The 20,575-nt window shown below is 37.4% G+C and overlaps 1 protein-coding gene across 7 annotated transcripts in view; it reads left to right on the top strand.

The window, feature by feature from the left end:
- The window catches only part of Gpatch2l (G-patch domain containing 2 like), a 56,185-nt gene that overhangs the window by 12,983 nt on the left and 22,627 nt on the right, over positions 1-20,575 (top strand). For 2 of the 7 annotated variants that reach the window (XM_076849813.2, XM_076849814.2), the window contains exons 3-8: positions 3,199-3,263; positions 7,862-8,038; positions 9,743-9,822; positions 13,402-13,469; positions 14,539-14,593; positions 16,642-16,727. In XM_076849813.2, coding sequence (XP_076705928.1) covers positions 3,199-3,263; positions 7,862-8,038; positions 9,743-9,822; positions 13,402-13,469; positions 14,539-14,593; positions 16,642-16,727 — 531 coding nt within the window. Of the gene's footprint in view, positions 1-3,198; positions 3,264-7,861; positions 8,039-9,742; positions 9,823-13,401; positions 13,470-14,442; positions 14,483-14,538; positions 14,594-14,812; positions 14,885-16,641; positions 16,728-20,575 lie in introns of those variants that run through there. The other 5 variants (XM_076849818.1, XM_076849819.1, XM_076849815.2 and 2 more) reach the window with 5 other exon arrangements.

Raw genomic sequence — 20,575 nt, 5'->3', positions numbered from 1 at the left:
CACTGGGCTTGTATTCATATATGAACATAGGAAAGTTATGGAAAATTCATTCTACTGTCTTTTCTATTCTCATTCACCCTCCCTTCCCTTCATTCCCCAACCCTTTTTGTTTTTTATTTCGAGATAGGGTCTCAATGAGTTGCTTAGGGCCTTGCTAAATTGCTGAGGCTGGCCTTGAACTTGTGATTCTCCTGCTTCAGCTTTCTGAGCACTGGCATTACATGCATGCAGCACCATGCTTGGTTTGGGATTAGATTTCTTTAAAAAAAAAAAAAAAAAGTACACATTTTTGTAAGGTTGAAAATAGTTCTCCAGCATATTTTAGAAGTAGTCTAGGAAGATTTTTGTATGCAAACAATTCATAGGTTAGAAGCTCATAAATTATGAGGCACAGGGAATATGGAACAACTCCTGAAGTAAAGGCAGGAGGCATGGATGCTTCTAGGAGTTGCTGTCATTTTGAGATAGTACAAAGTACAGGATTTCATTACCTGCTGCTGTTGTTGACTCTATCTTGTTCCTTTATATCTAAAGATTCATAATATGTGACCTTATTTGTAACTGAATATTAAATTGAAGTAACTAAATTAACATTTTATAGTTGACTAAATATTAAATTAAAATCATACTGATCTGGTTTTTTGTTTTTTTTTTTTAAATCATAGTCTAAGAGTCAGGAGTGAGTGAGGGATGCATGACAAGAAACTTTGACTTGAAACTCGGAAGGAAAAATATTTATATTTACATTTATTTTTTATTTAGTACTACATTTTTGCAAACTTTTTTTTATAGTGTTTATGTGCAAGCATGCCATGGAACTCCTCACATTTTTCCTTAGCAAATCATGCTAACACTTTTTTTATACATTGATTACATTTTCATAATATAAATTATTCTGAGGGAATAAATAAAATTAGCAATGCCATCAGATGATGCATTTGTTTTCAGACATTGGCAAAAGGATGGTACTTAACTTGCATGGAATAAATTTTATAGAAATAATTTTTTTATGAAGAAAATACATATCTCCCTTGATCATAGTCTTAACGTCCTGAGGATAATTCCATGGTATTATTGTCATTAATTTACTATATAGAACAAACTCTTTGAGACAAGTTCATTCTCAAGTTTTTTCAAGAAGATTGATTCTCCTGAAATGCTATTGATAAAACAATAAAAAATGTATGCTGACAGTTACTATCACCTTTCTTGATTTAGCAGATATTCTTTGAGTCTGCCTTTTTATTTAAAATATTAGGAGAGACTGGGTTCCATGTAAAAAGATCTAGGAAGCACTGTATCTTGTAGTACCTACAAGTGGCTGGAAATGAATGGGGAAGAGAATTGACAGATTTTGTGATAAAGTAATTGTTTTAACTTTCTAATGGAAATATTCAAATGGGACCATAGTCATTAAACAAGAATCCTCAAACTTTCTCTATAAAGAGATAGATAATAAATATTTTAGGGTCTTCTGGACTGTATAATCTCTGCAGATGAGTACAAAAGAGGTTGTAGAAGATGTATTAATGAGTGAGTATGGTTGATTTCAATAAAACTTTATTGACATGTACTGAAATTTGAATTTCACGTCATCTCTACACATCACAAAATATTTACATTTTGATGTTTCCCTAACAAACATCTGAACTCATAGGTCATATAAAAACAGGTGATAGGACATAAGTTTCAGTAGTGATGCTAACCAGTGAAGCGTAAAATATGATGGTGAAATAGCATATATCCCACAACCTAATGTGCTTTGTATCTCTCCTTAAAATTCTGAGCATTGCAAAAGAAAATAAAAAATATGCTTTCTCCTTGAGGTAAGATGAGAATAATAAAGTAGTAATATGAGAGAGACTGTGTTGTAAGACTTGATGGAATTAGACCACTAGTGATTTTCAGATTTGCTGAAAATACGAATAGCCAGTTTCTTAAGTTCAAGAACAGGCACAGTTCCTTAAATTCAGAAGTAGGAAGAATGCAGTCCTCTGTATGGATGCTTCTGGATTTTACTGTAGAGCCCTTTGAGGATTCAAAGGATATAGTGGTATGGTTTTGTGAGACATTTCTTAAAATGACCCTTGAGAATATATAAGTGCACAAGAAAATGAAGTGAAAGAACCTATATAGAATCCAAGTATGTTTTGTTTTTTGGTTCTTGCTGTGAAAGGTCTCTTGCCATCTGTTATTCAGAAACAAGCTTAAGCTTGTGAGGAAAGCATTCCTACTAATTTAACCAGCATTTTGAGGATTTAGTGTTGGCAAGATATTTGAAAATGTTGCAAAATACAAAATATTTTCAGAGTTTTGATCTAGGACTATAGGTTGGGATTTTGCCAGGCCTGTTCCTTTTTCACCATAGTGAAAATGCTTTTTCCTTGCTTTGGTTTCTTGCATCGTCTAGAGCAGATGAAACAAAATTGAGTAATTTGGAAGCAAATATTCCCAATCAAGGAAATAGCTAATATTGTAAATAAAGAAATTTTTCTTGAACCAGGTAAAGCACATTTGATGAAGATTGGGTGAAAGAAAATAGCACAAGAAGTGGAATCAATTGTTAGGTCAAAAGTTTAATTTCAGTGAGTCTGAATGGAGTTTATATTTATATTTTTATTTTTAACCTTAACACCTTTTTTCCCCTTCAAAATAAGCTTTGTGTATCTACTTGATGTCAAGGAAGGCGTGAAATTTTGGAGAATATAACTGACCATATTAATTTATTTTCTGCTTATGAATGTTTACTGCTTTGCAAGTGGGAGAAATTTTAAGAGATGTTAAATGTCAAAGTTGCTTATCTTCATTTGAAATTAATAGTTGGCAATATTTAAAAAATAAAATTGATAAATTTGTATTGGTTAATATGCCAAACCAGGTTGAGATTACTTGTATGAGTTTCAATAAATATTTTAGATCCTAAACTAACAAAGTAATCTTAGATTTTTTTTAAGTACTTTGAAGTACATGTAAAATTTTAGCATTTTTCTTTTTACATATTTTTTTTGTTGTTGTTGTTTGGGGATAAAGAAACTTTACCTGTGGCTTCCCTGTGAAATTTACCTACACGATTGGCTAATGGACTGGAGTGAAATTAGGAAAGCTTGAGGTCTTTTCTTTGGAAAATCAGAAGAATGTACAGTGGTTTTTGACTGGAGTTGATGAGTTCTCTGAGTTTTACTCTTTTTTTTTTTTCAGTGAAACCAGCAGTGTGTGTAGCAGCAGTGACACTGGGCTCTTCACCAATGATGAAGGACGGCAAGGTAATTTGGATCCCAGCTTTGGGACACGGGTTCATTGTTGATGGGAAGATGCAAATGACTAGGGGTGACTCACTGACAGTAGAATGATTGTTTGTGGTAGTGGTTCTCAAGCTTTATGGCATGGAGGTCACCTGAGGGACTGCTAAAATTGTAGATTCCTGAGCTAGAAATCAAGTAAGTCTAGAATTGGCTCTGGAATCTGCATTTTCCACAAGCATGATTTTTATGCAGGTAATTCAGATTTTGAGAATCATTGTTTGGGGGTTTAGAACCAAGAAGTATCCTCATGCACTACTGTCTTTTTTTTTTTTTTTGATGAGATATATGAGATATTTTTATTACAGAGGGAGAATTTTACCTTATTTATAAATGTTTATAGCGTTCCGGGTGAATATATTATATAAAATGTTTTTCTCAAGTTAAAACTCCTGAAGATTAGTATAGAGACCTATGAAGAAGACTAGTGTATATTGTCAGTTCTTTGTTTTTACTGCGTAAGTAGTAATTTGAGATTTTGCAGTGATCTAAGGGCATTTACAAAATTCTTGTTCTCTTGCTTAGTGTGCCAATAAGAATTTCACGTAACCTTTTTGGATTCTAGTTTTCTTAATTTACGATAAGGAATTCATAGATTTCTTTTTTAAGAGACAAGAGAGAGAATCTTTTAATATTTATTTTTCAGTTTTTGGTGGACACAACATCTTTATTTTATTGTTAGGTGGTGCTGAGGGTCGAACCAATGCCCCGTGCATGCCAGGCGATTGCGTTACCACTTGAGCCACATCCCCAGCCCGAATTCATAGATTTCTAAAGTCTCTATTAGTTCTGAAATCTAATAATTTTTCTCCAAGAATTAAGTGTTTAAATAACAGAGGCACAGTGACCACATTTTTAGGTTGATCCAGTTAGGCTTCCCAGTAACTCAAGCATCCAAGTTCTGATTTTGAAAAGGTACTGTGTGGGGGGCATCTCATTCACACCTCAGAGTAATTGGCATAGAAACAGATGAAACTGTTTATCCCTGTGGAGTTATTGAGCTTCCTACTATAAGGGAGGATCTTATGAGTAAATTTCTCTTTCTCTGATTCTGAGGGACAAAGGGTGCCTTAGGAACTGTGTGCATGTACATGTTGGCTCTAGCTAGGGTCTTAATTCTTTTCTCATACTGAGAAAAATCTGGTTGTCTTCCATTCATGATTTGGTGATATCATTCAGAGTTACTAATATTTGTCTTTTTTCTTTGCTTTTACTATAGTGCTGTGAAGTAGCATGATATACCTTTTTATGCTTTATTAGTGCATTATAGCTATGTATAATACTGGGATTCATTTTGACATAACATATATACCTAGAATGTAATTTCCTCCACTTTAGTACCTGGTACTTCCTCTTTTCCTCCTCTCCTCCTTTTCGCTTCTCCTTCCTCTAGTCTACTGGTCTTCTTTCTCTTTATTTATTTATATATTTTTAAATGAGTGCTTTATAGATATAACATAAAGGTGAAATTCATTGTGGCATATTTATATATGTACATAGCATAATTTGGTCAATTTCAGTCAACCATTCTTCCCTTTTCCTGTCCTTCCTTCCTACTCATCAGTCCCTTTCTCTGCTTCACTGATCTCCCTTCTATTTTCATGGAATTCTCTCTCCCTTTTTTCCTTATTTTGATCTATTTTCCACATATGAGAGAAAACATTGAACCCTTGACTTTCTGAGTCTGGCTTATTTCACTTAGCATGTTTTTCAGTTCCATCCATTTATCAACAGGTGCTATAATTTTATCCTTCTTTATGGCTGAGTAAAACTCCATTGTTAATATATACCACATTTTCTTTATCCATTCATTTGTTGATAGGCACTTGGGCTGGTTCCATAACTTGACCATTAAGTTGCACTGCTATAAACATTGATGTGTGTGCATCACTATAGTATGCTGATTTTAGTTTTTTAGGATAAATACCAAGGAGTAGTATAACTGGGTCATATGGTGGTTCCATTCCTAGTCTTTTGAAGAATCGCTATGCTGCATTCCAGAGCAGTTGTACTAATTTGCAGTCCCACCAAAAGTACAAGAAATAAAACCAAGAATCAGTAAGTGGGATGGCATCAAATTAAAAAGCTTCTGCACAGCAAAGGAAACAAGAGTGTGAAGAGAGGGCCTACAGAATGGGAGAAACCTTTGCCTGCTGCTTCCCGACAGAGGATTAGTATCCACAATATATAAAGAACTCAAAAAATTTTAACACTAAAGAAAAAAAAAAACCCCAATTAATAAATGGACATAAGAGCTTAATGGACACTTCTCAAAAGATGCAATGCAGATAGCCAACAAAAATATGAAAAAATGTTCATACTATTCTTTTTAAAGACTATGATACATAATTATACAGAGTTGGAACAAAGTGTGGGACCCATTACAGCAGGTAAAGTTTTTGGGCCTTTGAAAGTCTTTCCATTAAAAAATAAGAATTGCTTGATTTATCATGAAAGATGTAGAATATTCTGTAGCCCAGCTCTCCACTTTGTCTCTGCCTCAACTTTACACATTCTGGTGATACTTAGATGTTTAAGAGTTCTCAGCACAAAAAGCCATGTTATTGCCTGCTTCTGTGCCTTTGTTTACATGGGTCTTTCTCTCTGAAATCTCACCCTTATCTTTCCTTGAATGGCTGGTCATCCACCAAGAAAGAGTACTCCTTTTTTGCCCCTCCAGGGCAAAGTTATGGACTGTATCAGTGTCCCCCTCCCCCAATTTCTTGTTGAGCATCTGCAGAAGTTTAGAGAGAGGTGAATGAGATTTGTTGTTATTTATCAAGTTTTTATTGTGATAATGCTACGTAACAGCCCCCAGATATCAATAGTTTACATTTATTTCTTGCTGTGGGTTTATGGGTCGGCTGTAGTTCAACTGATCTTGCCTGGGCTCATCTCTTTAGGGTAATGGAGCTGGCTAAATGCAGCATTCACTTCTTATGGCAGAAGACAATTGCTAAGTGACCCATCCAGACCATGTTTGTGTGCATAGTTAAAGTCTTTGTTGAATCACGTCTGTTAATGTTCTCTTCTTATAGCAAGTGAATTGACCAAGTCCAGTGTCAGCAGGTTAAGGAAGTATGCTCTGCCCCAGGAGAAGGCACTGTAGATTCCACTGGTGAAGGGCAGAGGACAAGGTTAAATTATTCTGTTGTAGGGGCAGTCAGAACTTGGAAAACTACCACGTTTCATGATAGCTTTCTCTGGCTCCCTGTTAGGTGGCCCATTGGCACTGATTTTGTTCCTCTACAGAAAAATATCACTCCTGTTTGGCAGTGTGCACCAATGGCTACAGTTCTTTCTGTAGTCCTTGTTAACCATTCTTTTCCTTGCCACTCCATGTCGAGTACTTGTAAAATGCCCTTCTGTGCTGGCTCTGGGCTTTAGCATCCCTTGGTGTTTTCCTTATCTATACATCTATACCTTTGTAAATAGTCACTTCATTAAATTGTCCTCAGGCACCCAATTTAAATGTGCATGCTTCCTAAAGGGATTCTAACTGATAATCTTTATAGTCTTTATGCTCTTGTGGTTCCTTGTATTTATTGCTTTTTTATCATTTGCCATATTAAGTTATTATTTATAGTATTCTTTCCTTTGAAGCTTTCCAAAGGGAGGAATTGTGTGATTATTTGCAACCATAATACCTAATACATTGCCTAGCATATAGGGACTTCCTAATAGTATTGAGAAACGCAGATAAAGAGAGCACTCTCTTTTTTCTTCTTGAAACAGAACTATTTATAGAATCTCAAATTATAAGACAGCTGAGCCAGTTTGGTTAAAGCATGATTCCAGAAGAACTGGAGGTTGGTAGCCCAATCCACTCAGCCTCTTCTTATGCCGTGGCAGCGTTCTTTTAGGGAGCTCCTGTGCCAGGCATCTAGTGAACACAGGTTGAAGTCTGCTGGTTTATAGATAATTTCACAAGTTACTTCTAATTCAGTTTTTTTTTTTTTTTTGGTGTGTGTGTGTGTGTGTGTGTGTGTGTGTCTATTATTGGAAATCTTGAGCAAATACTTGAGAACCAAGAGAAAAAAAAAATCCTCAGAAACAACTAGTTTGAATTGGATTTTGAGCCCCTAGGTTTACCTATGCCATGGAAAATGGGAAGGGGGCAGTTTATTTTTTGTGGAAAAGACATCAGGCTTTGGAGTTAATTAGGCTTTTGTTTCAAATTCTTGCTTCATCATTTACTAACAACCATGATTTCTCATTGTAAGTTAGAGTTAGTGTAGGACTTGGAAGAAATAACATATTTACAGATTTTCAGCATGGATTCTTATAGACTGTAAAGTCTTAGTAAGTGTAGTCTTATTAGTTTTTTATTAAAGTGTTCCAGTCTAGCATAATATGACATTCAGGGGAACTAGTTTGTTGTCCCAGTTTTCATCATAATGTTTTCCAGAACAATTTTTTGGTACTTTGATTTATTTAAAAATATAATAAAAACTGTAGTGCTGAGCGGTCATCTTCCTCCCTGACCCCCCCCCCCCGCCCCGCCCCGCCCCGCCCCAATGGATGTTAAAATTCCAGCTCATGATATGGTCTGTTTGCTTTAGGGGATGATGAACAGAGTGATTGGTTCTATGAAGGAGAATGTGTTCCAGGATTCACTGTCCCTAATCTTCTGCCTAAGTGGACTTCTGATCATTGCGCTGAAGTAGAAAGAATGGATTCTGGACTAGATAAACTTTCAGATTCCACATTCCTTTTACCTTCTCGACCAGCTCAAAGAGGTGAGTTTGGAGAAAACTAAAATATGATTCATGCCTTTGTAGTTCTTTTGGGAGGAATCATGTCATTGTCAAGGATACTCATGCCTCTAAGCATGCAGTACTATCTGAATGGTGGAGATAGTACACCATTCAGGGGTTTCTGGAGGATTCAAGGGTGAGTCTTAGCTTGAGATTCTCTGCATTCTTACCTGATTCAATCTGTGGAGATTCTTAGAATATATATTAACAAGGCATTTCTTCAGCTTGCTAAGCTGCTTGCTCTGCTGTAATGATGGGTTATTGTCTATTCATTGGAAATCTATCTCTTGGAAAAGAACAGATTTCAGTAAGAATGTCCACCTACAAGGTGTAATGGTACTTTTTAAATGGATGATTTTTATTTTAATGATTCTATTATTGCATACTTAAGCATAAATATATGTCCTTTTCTTTTGCTTTTTTTTCAATTGTGAGGTAGCACAGTGGGGTGAAAAACCCAGCCCAGGACGGGGAGAAGGAAATGTCATGTTATTCTTTGATACTTTCTGCTACCTCTGTGGTTGCTTCATTTCCTTCAATGTCAGGGGCCTTGCTTAAGATATGTGAAGTTGAACAAAACTGTTTTTTTTGGGGGGGGGAGGGGGTTCTTTAGCTCTGTAAATTTATAACTCTAGAATTCCCAGTAACCAATAATCAACCTGTTAGTCAGTTATCAAGTATTTGTTGATTATTGTAGGTGGTCAGGGTTACACTAAGAGCTATAAATACCTGTGAAATAGGATTTTATTTTGATGAATTTTGGAGCTTGATAGACTTTCTCAAAGCAGTGGGTACTTGGTAAAGATTATTGCCTGGCTGAGGCACATTCTTTGCTACCCTATTAAATTCTATCAAACATTTCAATGAACATTTCTTTTTTTCTTCTCTTTTTATTTTTCCTTTTTTATGGTGCTGGGGATTGAACCCAGGGCCTTGTGCATGCTAGGCAAGCACCCTATCAACTGAGCTATATCCCCAGCCCCCTTCAATGAACATTTCTAAAAGTTCTTTTTGGACCACTTAACATAGGCACAAAAAGTAAAAAAAACAAAAACAAAATGACTTGCAATCCCAGATCCAGAAACCATGTCATTGATAACATTGTTGTGTGAATTCTTCCTGTTCTTTCTGTGTGGGGAACACATAGAACAGTTAAGAAAATGGGGTTCTTAGGGCTGCGGTTGTGGCTCAGTGGTAGAGCGCTTGCCTAGCACGTGCGAGGTCCCACATAAAAATAAATAAAATAAGGATATCATATCTAACTACAACTAAAAAATAAATATTAAAAAAAAAAGAAAATGGGGTTTTAGTGTGCATTCTCTTTTCACCATTACTTTGTAATATTAGAATGCTTTTGAGATTGTAACTAGCATTTAATTTAAAATTAAAAATGTTAATATACCTTATATTTACATTGCACTTGCAGTTTATAAAGAACCTTCCATATGCTATTTCACTGGGTCTTCAAAACAGCTCTATAAAGTAGGACCAAGTGATGTAGGTGCGGATGCCTAGGTAAAAGGTGAATGGTGTGCCTAAGATCATTCAGCTAGTGACGAAGACATGGGAACAAGTCCTTGGCAAATAACACTGTGAAGATCCTGGGTATAAGGGCTCCAGTGTACTAGAAACATCTCCCTGTGTATGGATTTTCCACATTCAGTAACTGAGGCCTTCTTTTTCCAGGATACCATGCTCGTTTGAATCGTCTTCCAGGGGCTGCAGCACGATGCCTCAGAAAGGGGCGAAGAAGGCTGGTTGGGAAGGTGACAGCTTTCATGGTTTCCTGGGTGCCCTAGGAAGATGCAACTCCCCATGGGATTTGTGTATCCTATTGCTGGTTGGGAAGGAGACAGCTTTCATGGTTTCCTGGGTGCCCTAAGAAGATGAAACTCCCCATGGGATTTGTGTATCCTGTTGCTGGTTGGGAAGGTGACAGCTTTCATGGTTGTCTGGGTGCCCTAGGAAGATGAAACTCCCCATGGGATTTGTGTATCCTATTGGCGATCAAAGATGCTACAGAACTCCCTGGTGTTAGGGAAGCCAACTGGAATGTTTTGGGAGTTTGCAAGAGTGAACATTATGTAGGATTTAAGTTTATACACACATAAATGATAAAAATGTAATAAGCCAACTGGAATGTTTTGGGAGTTTGCAAGAGTGAACATTATGTAGGATTTAAGTTTATACACACATAAATGATAAAAATGTAATCCACACAGGAGTTCTGACAAAGCAGATACTCTCTTCACAGCCTCTATTGTGAATGCATTTACAGGCCTGCTCTCTTGTCTCTCTGCACTTTTGATTAATCATCATTATTATGGTTTAAGTTAAAATACTCTTGGCTCTTTAACAACTTGTGTGTTAAGGAATGTTTCTTTGTTATATTCTAACTTTGGTCTTTTTATCCTAGAATTCATTAAAACAAAACAAAAACCTCTATTATCAAATTACAATATCTCCTCCTTGGTCACAAGAGAGGAGTCTCTAGTTCAGCTTAGCCAAGACTGTGAGAGACACTTGGCTTATTTCACTCCTCCCTACAATCTTGTCAAAATGTTAATAGTTTCTTTTTTTAAAATATTTATTTTTTCGGTATAGTTGGACACAATGCCTTTATTTTATTTTACTTATTTTTATGTGGTGCTGAGGGTCAAACACAGGACCTTGCACATGCTAGGCGAGCACTTTACCACTGAGTTACAACCCCAGCCCTGAAAGTTCCTTTTATAGATGAGGAAAACTTAGATTCAAAGAAGTTAAGTAATGTCTGATGTTACCTGGATTGTAGTGACAGAATAGATATTGGAATCCAGAGCTACTTTATTTATTTTTTTTATTTTTTACTCTAGCTTTGAGACCAAGAGACAGGCAAAGACAAGGGCTAATACTTACTTGAAGATGAAGGTAGGTGAGGGATAAGAAGGAAAGACATTTGAGAGCATTGATTTGTTTGTTCTCTCAGTAAGCATTTAGAATGCCTGCTATATAGGCTCTGTGCTGAGCTAGGTATATAGCAGTCAGTCATAGTCTGACTTCTCTTAAGGGACTGGTGCACCCTGCCCCAGTACTGGGGATTGAACCCAGGGGTGCTTTATCACTGAGCTACATCTCTAGTCTCCTTTACATTTTTTTTTTTTTTAAGACAGGGTCTTACCTAGTTGCCCAGGTTCACTCATGTGATCCTTCTGCCTCAGCTTCATAGCTAGTATTACAGGTGTATGCCACTGTGCCAGGCTTCAGGGAACTGTATTCTGAAATTTTAGCCATACAAAAGAAATGAGGCTGTTTATTTGTAGACAATTCAGATTCTTACTCCTTATTTTTAAATTCTAATTTGAATCTCACTAAGTAGTAAGATTTGATTATTGGAAGAATGATAACTTGATCTTTTTGGATCATTCACTTTTGAGACTATTAATAGAGTGCTGTGTTTGCTGTTTTGGGAGTTTATAGGACAGCTACTGGAATAGAAGTATGTATGGTTGAGGGTGGTAAGAGGTTAGGAGTGGGGAACAGACAGGTGGGATTACTTTTTCTCTTTATTGGTTAGGTTGGACAGATGAGGTTCTCCCTACCACCTGCTTTTCTTTCTTTCAGCTCTTATAAAATAAGAGCCTTCTACTTCCATGGAAGTGAGTCAGTTCATCTCCAACTGACTTCAGCTTGCCTGGGAGGGAACTAGGGCCTATTGGACAAGCCTCTAATGATTTCAAATGAATAGGATAATATTTACTTGTTTAATTCATCTTCATCACCTTAAAGGGATATTTGTCATTTCTAGCAGAGGTCACTGCTCTGCCCCCCTTTTTCCCCTTCCCCAGTCTCTCTCCTCTTTTTCTAAATTGTAATCATAAATAATGAGTTTCATTCACAGCTCCCTGCCAGCGAGCTGCTAATTACGCAAAGTACTGCTTGTAATTTACACAGTAATAAACTGTAAATTTAAACATTGCGGCATTTTAAGTTAATAATTTTTCTGCCATAGCAAATAGCTCATTTTTCACCCATCTTTTCCCCTTGGCCCCCTACCATTCTGTGTCTGTAAGTAGGAGGCATAGCTGTAGGAATAAGAAATATGAAAAATGCACATGTGAAACTCTTTTCCAGAATCTGACCTCAGATTAATTTTTTTTATAGCCAGTGGTTCTGTTAAAATATGTATCCTAATGTTTAGGCTAGTCCATACACATAATGAGTACAGATAACAATACTTGTCCAGAAACAAATGTGTTTGAATAACAGTCTTGCCAATCTTGACATTCATGACTCATGTTCTCTTAACACTTACACACAAGTGTGTAACCATTATTCACATAGGGGTTGGTGTCCTTTTCTAGGTTCTGTGATAGATAGTCATTATGAATGTACTCAAGTTCAATGAACAGTGAGTGCCTTCTGCCACTTTCCAATTTTTGGAGATGATTAGTTTCTGAATTGCTTATAGTGTTATGGGTAAGTGTTCACATTACAGTCTTGAGAATCCTGAATTTACAAGTCAGCTTTTACAAATTTCTGTTTTTACTTTGAGATGATGTTTAATGGATTAGGTACAGGGTGACAATTTTTATAAGTCATAAAAGTCCTGTGATATGTATTCATTTAGTTAGCAGCTATTTAGGGTTTACCAGTGAGAACTCATTTATTTTCCCACTGTGAAATTTTCCCACATGTGAGTGGGGCTACACTCACATGGCTGACTCAGCTTGGTATGCTGGCCTGTTAAATATTGGCTGCTGTTGAATTTTCTGCAAAAGTGTTTCTGCTATATACGTTAGTAACCACAGTATGCATAAAGAAACGATGTATGCATGTATTGAAGTATCACTATGGTACCTACTAATGTGTATAATTTTTAGGTTGTATATATCGATTAGAATAAAAATCACATTAAACACTATTTATAATGTCTTTGGATCAGTACAGAATTAATAAGGATAACATGTAATATTTTTCAGATAGATTCCCATTAAAAAAAAAGAGTTGCTATTGGGTTACAAGATTGACATTTGAACTGGGTCCTATGGCATACACCTGTAATCCCAGCTACTCAGGAGGCTGAGGCAAGAGATTGCAAATGTGAGGCTAGCTTGGGAGATTTAGCAAGACCTTGTCTCAATATAGAGAGGGCTGGAAGTGTAGCTTAGTGGTAGAGCATTTGTCTAGCATGTGTGAGGCCCTGGGTTCGATCCCCAGGGGTAACAAAAACAAATGACATTTGAGCTGTTCATTTGAGGTTGCTTCAGGTGGCACAATTATGGGAAAGCGTGAGCTTAGAAACATTGTACTTTGTATAATTTGCTTCTGTGGTAGGATGTTACTTTTTTTCCTTGCCTTTTTAGGAGTCCAGCATAAGTACTCTGGGTACTGAGAGGATAAGCCATATCATCAATGACCCCCGGCAGAAAGAGTAAGTGCTGAAGTGTTTACTGGCTGTGCACATTATTCTTTGGAGAAGGAAGCAGAGGAGGTTTTATGAAGCAACCTAGTGTCAGGCTACAGAGCTGAAAGAGGTGATCTAAAAGATACGTTCTTTATAATAGTTAAGATGGCCAGAACCATGACAATGATTTTCTTTATAGGCTAGTTTGTATTTTCTTGGTTTTTATGTTTCTAGGTGTTACATTAATGCCTGCCAACATTTCTACCTCATAATTGTTTTTAAATGAGTGATTTTTCTCTATTCTGTATTTTTTCCCATTTTCAGAGCTCTTTATAGAGAAATCTCTTCTGTCTAATCACTTTGATAAGTGCAATGGAAAGCCTGTATATAGCTATAGGAGAATCATCTACACATTCTTAATGAGAGCCTTGTCACCTAGCATGGTTGGCTCTGCCATGTTTCTTGCCCGTATGACTTATGGTTAGTACCCAGTTATGATCTTGTATGCGTTCAGCCCATTCTGATTTTTAATTTATAAAATAGGCAAGATGTGTACATGGTTTATGCCCCTTTAAGCCCCTCTTGAACTGAAACTCCCATTGTCATTGCACAGCAGAGAGAGCATTGATGTTGCTCTGTGACCTTGGGTTTATTGTAGCCTGCCCAGTCATTTACATTCCATTATGAGGCTTTGAAGAGTTACTTTTTTTTTTTAACCCTTATTTTATTTATTTGTTTTTATGTGGTGCTGAGGATTGAACCCAGCGCCCTGCACGTGCCAGGTGGCGGACACTTTACCACTGAGCCACAACCCTAGCCCTGAAGAGTTTCTTTCAGCCAAAAAATTCACATATAGTCTTTGTCCTTACTCCTCCAGTTGTGTCTTCTCCCATTTTCTTTGTCTTCACTTCATTATTCCATCTGTTTATCTTCTCCCCTCTGTAATTTTCTACCACTTCTTTTATTGTTTTCTTCCCTGTTATTCTCTCCCTCTCTTTAGTTTCTGGTTACCATCAGCTGGGAAAAGAGAGCGAAATCAGGTAAGATCACTTTTCCTTATCATCTTTATTTTATCATTTGATTTCCTTTTCTTTAGAAAGAATAAAACATTGGCTTCTGATTTTCCTCACATTTCTGCCTGTGCACAAGAGGTAAGGTTTCCTTTTCCCTACGTTATTCTGACTTTCTCAGAGGACTGTTCCCCAAGAATATCTGATACTTACTGATGAGAATCGTAGACACTTCCTCCTTTTGAGGTTTACCCATGATTGTCAGTTTCTTACTTATCAAGGGGATTCTGTTTTTATTTTCAGTTTTGAATTTGTAGTAAGAAAGTAGAGTGAATCTTATCTGCTTATGGTTTTGTTTAGCACCAGAATCCTGTACTGTGAAGTTGTGAAGTCCTTTACTGAATGAAGCCTTGACATCTGAAGCAGAAGAGGGTAGAGCTGCTAGAGTTCACTATCTAAAAATTGCTCATAGTGGCTACTGTTGGTTTTATTCATGTTTGAAACTCTTTCATTTTGGGAGGGATAGGGGTTTCTTTATCTTAGTAATGAGTTGTAGAATTGATGAAGACTGATGGGTAAAAATTTTCAGGCTTCTGTTGCTCAGTGGTTGGTTTGTTTTTTGGACTACTTAGTAGCATACCAAGTTGACGTACATTTTAGACTTGGAACTTTCATTGTAAAGTTGCTGTTTCAAAACGTACTAAAGTAGTGGAAGATGTAATCATCTCATGAGTTGATTTCACCTAATTTTAAGTTATGTATTCAAAGAAATGTAATCACTACATCAAACTTGTCACTTGTTGGAAACATAGTTAGGACAAGTCCACGTTAAAATAATTGGCATAAAGAAAAGTACTAGGTAAACTATGTAGTGGGGAGTCAGGTAAGGAAAAAAATCACGAAGGCAACATGTGACAGACTGCTGTTTAGGTATTCTTAAGTTAGAGCTCTGATCATGTTCATATCAGAGAATTCACAGGCAGAAGGATACCTGTGGTCATCACCTACTACAGATCTGTTAAGTACAAATGAGGAACTGGAGGTCCATGTATTGTAAAATGTTTGCCCAAGGTCATACAGCAAGTAGAACTGGGTCCAGCACCTTTATGGTTTACTATACATTCTTATGTTCTTTTGAAGTTGTCATTCAAAATTCTTCCAATCTTTTTTAGAAATTGTTTTGTAGTTGTAGATGGACAGAATGCCTTTATTTTATCTGTTCATTTTTATGTGGTGCTAAGGATTGAACCCAGTGCCTCACACATGCTAGGAAGTGCTCTGCCACTGAACTACAGCCCAGCCCTCTTTCAATCTTAAGATGCATTAAGTTGCTGACAATGGGCTATTTTGGGAAAAGTCCAAAGAAAGCTAACAAACATAAAGCAAGGTACTTTTACACATACTGTATTCCATTTGACCTCACAGCCTCCTTTTTGTTTTTGTTTCTGTTTTTTTGCTGGAGATGAACCCAAGGCTTTGCACATGCTAAGCGTGTACTCCACCTCTGAACTATTACTCTGTTCCTCATGGCTTACCTTTTGAGGTCAATAAATGTTTACAGATGAAAAGTTGAAATTATTTTGAAACCTTAAAGCAATATTTCAGTTATCCTTTAAAAAAAACAAACAAAACCCCTATAACATATATTCTGCAGATGAGGATAATACAACTCAAAGAGGCTTTGTCATTTTAAATACTGAGTGACTTGATGGACTGGGATTAGGTATTTCAATTCTAGTGTAGTGTAGTGTAGTCTCTTTTTGCTGTACTGTGCTGCTGGTCTGTGCTCACTAGTTACTGTTAAAAACATTTGTCAGAATAAGGGAACAAAAAAGGTAATTTTGCACTAGTCTTGGGAAAGGGGGCTGATAAACAGTTGATAATCATTAGATGTAAGTTCCTGTGATGACAGTTGAAAAGTACACACTTGTGCCACTTAAATATATACTGGGTATCAGAAGTTTTTGAAGAACTATTGTTTAACAAGGAATTCTTTTTTTGGAGATGTGCTAGATGAGTTATGCCACACTCCTGGGCACATTATTAACTATGCACAACCTTATGGAATGGTGTCTATGTTAGTACGACAGAGAATTAGATAGTCAAAGAAAAGTAAATAGTAGGCTGCCCTTTTGGAACAGGTCTGTTTCATTTAAACCTTACTAAAAAAATCTTATTTATCCCCACAGTTTAATCCCCTTTCTCCTCTTTACTCCCTGGATGTTCTTGCTGATGCTTCTCATCGAAGATGTTCACCAGCACACTGCTCTGCCAGGTATTGTTGTTTAGTGACTGTTATTTTCTTCTGGACATTATTTTCTTCTTTTATAACACTTCAGATTATAAAGTTTGTATATAGGTCCAGGTTTATCCATACAACCTTCAGAGATAAATAGATGTTTTACAGATGCAGAAACTGAGGCTGAGGGCTGAGGTGTCTTTGCTGTGGTCACATGGCTAGTATGTGATTAAGTCTCAACTGTGACCTCAGTCTTCTGGCTCATATTTCATATTATTTCTGCTGCTAAAAGCCCCATCTTCAAAGAACATTATTAATGTTCCTTGCCATGACCTGCAAAACCCTGCATAATCTGATTTCTGCCTACTTGTCCAGCCTCCTTTCATATAATTCTTCCCCGTCTCTGGGGAAGAGATCCATCTGCACTGGAGAGCTCCATTTTGTTCTTCAAAAAGAACAGGCTTTTCCTGCCTCAGACCTTCACTCTTGTTTCTTTTGCTTGGAAACCTCCTCGAGGTCCTACTCACCAAAACTCAGTTGTTACCTCTTCAGGGAGGACCACTCAGACCACCTTCCTAAAGGGGCAACCTGCAGTACTCTCTGTTCATTGTGTTTCCTTCCTGTTTAGCTCTTACCACAATCTGTAATGCTTTTACGTATTAGGTTTTTTTTTTTCCCCCACATGTTTCTTGAACTAGAATAGCAGCTTCAAAGGGCAGGGGTCTTGCCTTATTGTCTAATAATTCCCTCTAGCATCTGTGTCTGGCACTTGTTAGGTGTCTGGTATTGTCAAATGAATGAATCTTATGCCTCTCATTGTGAATTTTCTTAATTTAGGTGTCATGGAAAGTACATATAGTTTTATAGAATTCCTCAGCAGGCTTATTGTGGACAAAAGAGCAGCTAACTGGTGGACCTTAGAATTATTATTTCTGGTAACAAAGAATTTCTTTTCAAGTTCTGATAATTTTCTTTCTTTCTAATAAATTCTTAAATAGATATACTCATAAATTTTGTGTGCAGGCTACACAAAGAAGTTGTTCTTTTATGGAAGTAGTTGGAACTGTGTACCATAACCTACTGCCAGCTCTTTCTACTTGGAGAAGTAGCATTTCAGTGGGGAAAAATCTTTTGAAAAGAGACCATTAGGAGTTGGGGTTGTGGCTCAGTGGTAGGGCGTTTGCCTACCATGTGTGAGGCACTGGGTTCAGTCCTCAGCACCACATAAAAATAAATCAAGATATTGTTTCCATCTACAACTTAAAAAAAGAGAGAGTTCATCATAAATGGTGTTAATAAGAATGTGGAAAATTGTGGGCCCATGTAAACTGCCACCGTAAGGCCTTTCCTTCAGTATCATGCTGTTTACTTATCATTCATTCGTTCAACATTTGCTGACTCCCTACTATGTGCCAGCCTCTTTTTCAGGTACTTCCCTAAAGGAGCTTATATTCTTGTGGGAAAGTCATTTATAGAAACTTGACAGCTGCAATGGCGATTTGTATCTGGATGATACAAAGTACAGAGGAGAGCCCTAACTTAAAGGTTTAGGGGAGATTTTCGTAGAGGTGGTGATGCTCAGAAAGCCTCAAGAGTTCACTCCAAGCCAAGTGTGGTGGCACACACCTGTAATACCCTGAGGTAGGAGGATGGTGAGTTCAAAGTTAGCCTCAGCAACTTAGCAAGTCCCTGAGCAACTTAGTGAGATTCTGTGTCTAAATAAAATATAAAAAGGCTAGGGATGTGGCTCAGTGGTTGAGTGCCCCTGGGTTCAATCCCCAGTAACCAAAAAAAAAAAAAAAAAAAAAAAAAGTTCACTGCATGGGAGAGCAGTCCTCTAGCTTTTTATCTTGATACCAAACAAATTAATGGCTGTGTATACTCTGGGAAGAAGGTATGAGCTTATGAGCTTCACCCTGTCATATCTAGTACTCAAAGCAGATTACTTTGCCCTCTTCCCTTTTCCTCTGCTGCCTAGAGCTGTGCTGTGCTAGGGTCAATATCAGTACTTTCCTTAGATTTTAATTCCTTTAAAAGTCTCAGCCCTCTGGCTGGGATAGGTGGCAGTTTCTTATTTCTTTGTGTATCTCATTATCCACATCATTATCTTCATTCCTTTACCTGGCTTGCTTGTAGATGGGCTGGGAAATACTAGGAAGTCTCAGCCGAGCTTTGGTACACTTGGCTCTAGGGAAATACTGGCTGTTGCTTTAGACCACTGCTAAAAGCAAAGGAGAGAAACTGAACAATTATGGATAATCTTTGTCCTTACTCCTGGGTAGCATTCCCAGGCTGGTGAGTTCTAAGTTGCATGCATGAAGTTCTTGAAGGTAGGGGTAAAAAACTTTTTTAAACTTCACATTTATTTATTAGCTTATCTTTGAAGTTTTTCTTTTGTTTTAAACTGTATACCTATTTGTCTACTAGCACATGTTTAATGTGTACATACATAATATGCACACACATAATGTATTATATATAATAACTATTTCCTCACAGTTTTTACTGAATGAGGGTCAGTCAGTCAAGTTTAGCAACCACTTCTCTGTGGGAAATGATCAGCACAAGTGACCTCTATGCAGTTTCCAGGAAATGTGAATGATGAAAGACTAAGTTCTTGGGGGTACTCCTGCCTAGCAAGGGGTCAGTGGAGAAGGTGCAGTCCATCTCCAGTGTGAGGGACTGAGGAGATTGGACTTGGAACAGCACAGTGGGTTTTGTGAAGAGGTGACCATTAACAAAAGCCTGGCCCCAAGGAGGGAATGTAAACGAGGAGTGATGGCAGAGAAGAGGCAGCTGAGTGACTTATGTTAAAAAGTGTTTTGAATGGAAATTTTTTCTTTTTCTTGTCCCATTTTATTTGTAGTAAGAAAATATTTCTTTCAAAGCATTTAGGCAGCAGTGGGAATTTTACACCCATCATTAGAACAATTCGTGTGTGTGGTGACTATGTTATCATTAGTGGTATAATTTTATTTTGCAAAGAGAGAAGTGTTTCCTGTTTTATCACAGCTTTCCCCGAGGAGGGCTGGTGTATTAATTTGCTGTATTGCCTCCTGGCTGTTCCCAGGCTGTTTTTCCTCTTCATCATGGAATTTTTAATGGCCCTCATGCCTCTTGGGAAGCATGTGAGGAAGAGTTCCTCCGGGAGAGCTTTCCTTTTTTCACATGCCTATAATTACTCTCCTTTAAGAGCACAAAGAGTCTGATAATCATGCCTGGACTATGAAGGTTCCCTCCTGTCCTGGAACTGAGCTGAGGCTGCTGCTTGCCTGGACACTGCCAGTTGCACTCTACCAAGCACTCAGCTATTGCACGAGAACAAGGCCACCTCAAGATCCACATGCAGCTCGTGGTTCTCAGCATAGGCCTGGGGGCATCTGGAGGGAGGCAGCAATGAATAACCTCTTTTTTAGTATTTCATTGCTATAAACAAAAAGTAATGGGACTGTAATTTTAAGATAACACTATGGATGTATCATTTTAATGCAGCTCAGATGGCCAGGCAGTGGGTGCAGGGGGAATTTTGTGGTCTTTATACCATCTAATAGATTTGTGAATTAAGGGGTTTTCAGAAATACCACTCTAAAAATACTTAGTTTAGGGTTTTCAACCCTGGAATTGCCCTTTGGAACCACCTGAGAGGCTTTAAAAAATATATCCATGCTGGGCCCCACCTCCAGAGATTCTGATTTAGTTGGTCTGGAATGAGACCCAGGCATTGGCATTATTTTAAAGCTCTTCAGGTGGCTAATATGCAGCCAGGGTTAAGAACTGTCATCCCAAATGCATATGGTTTGAATGACGATGCTTTGTAGTTTGCTTAATAAGGACTCACGTTGCAGAATTGGCACAATCTCTGTACTTTGGCATCATGAGCATGA

The sequence above is a fragment of the Callospermophilus lateralis genome, chromosome 3 (genome assembly GCF_048772815.1).
Source record: "Callospermophilus lateralis isolate mCalLat2 chromosome 3, mCalLat2.hap1, whole genome shotgun sequence".
NCBI classification, from domain to species: Eukaryota; Metazoa; Chordata; class Mammalia; order Rodentia; family Sciuridae; genus Callospermophilus; species Callospermophilus lateralis.
This window is presented reverse-complemented; position numbering and strand designations above follow the sequence as displayed.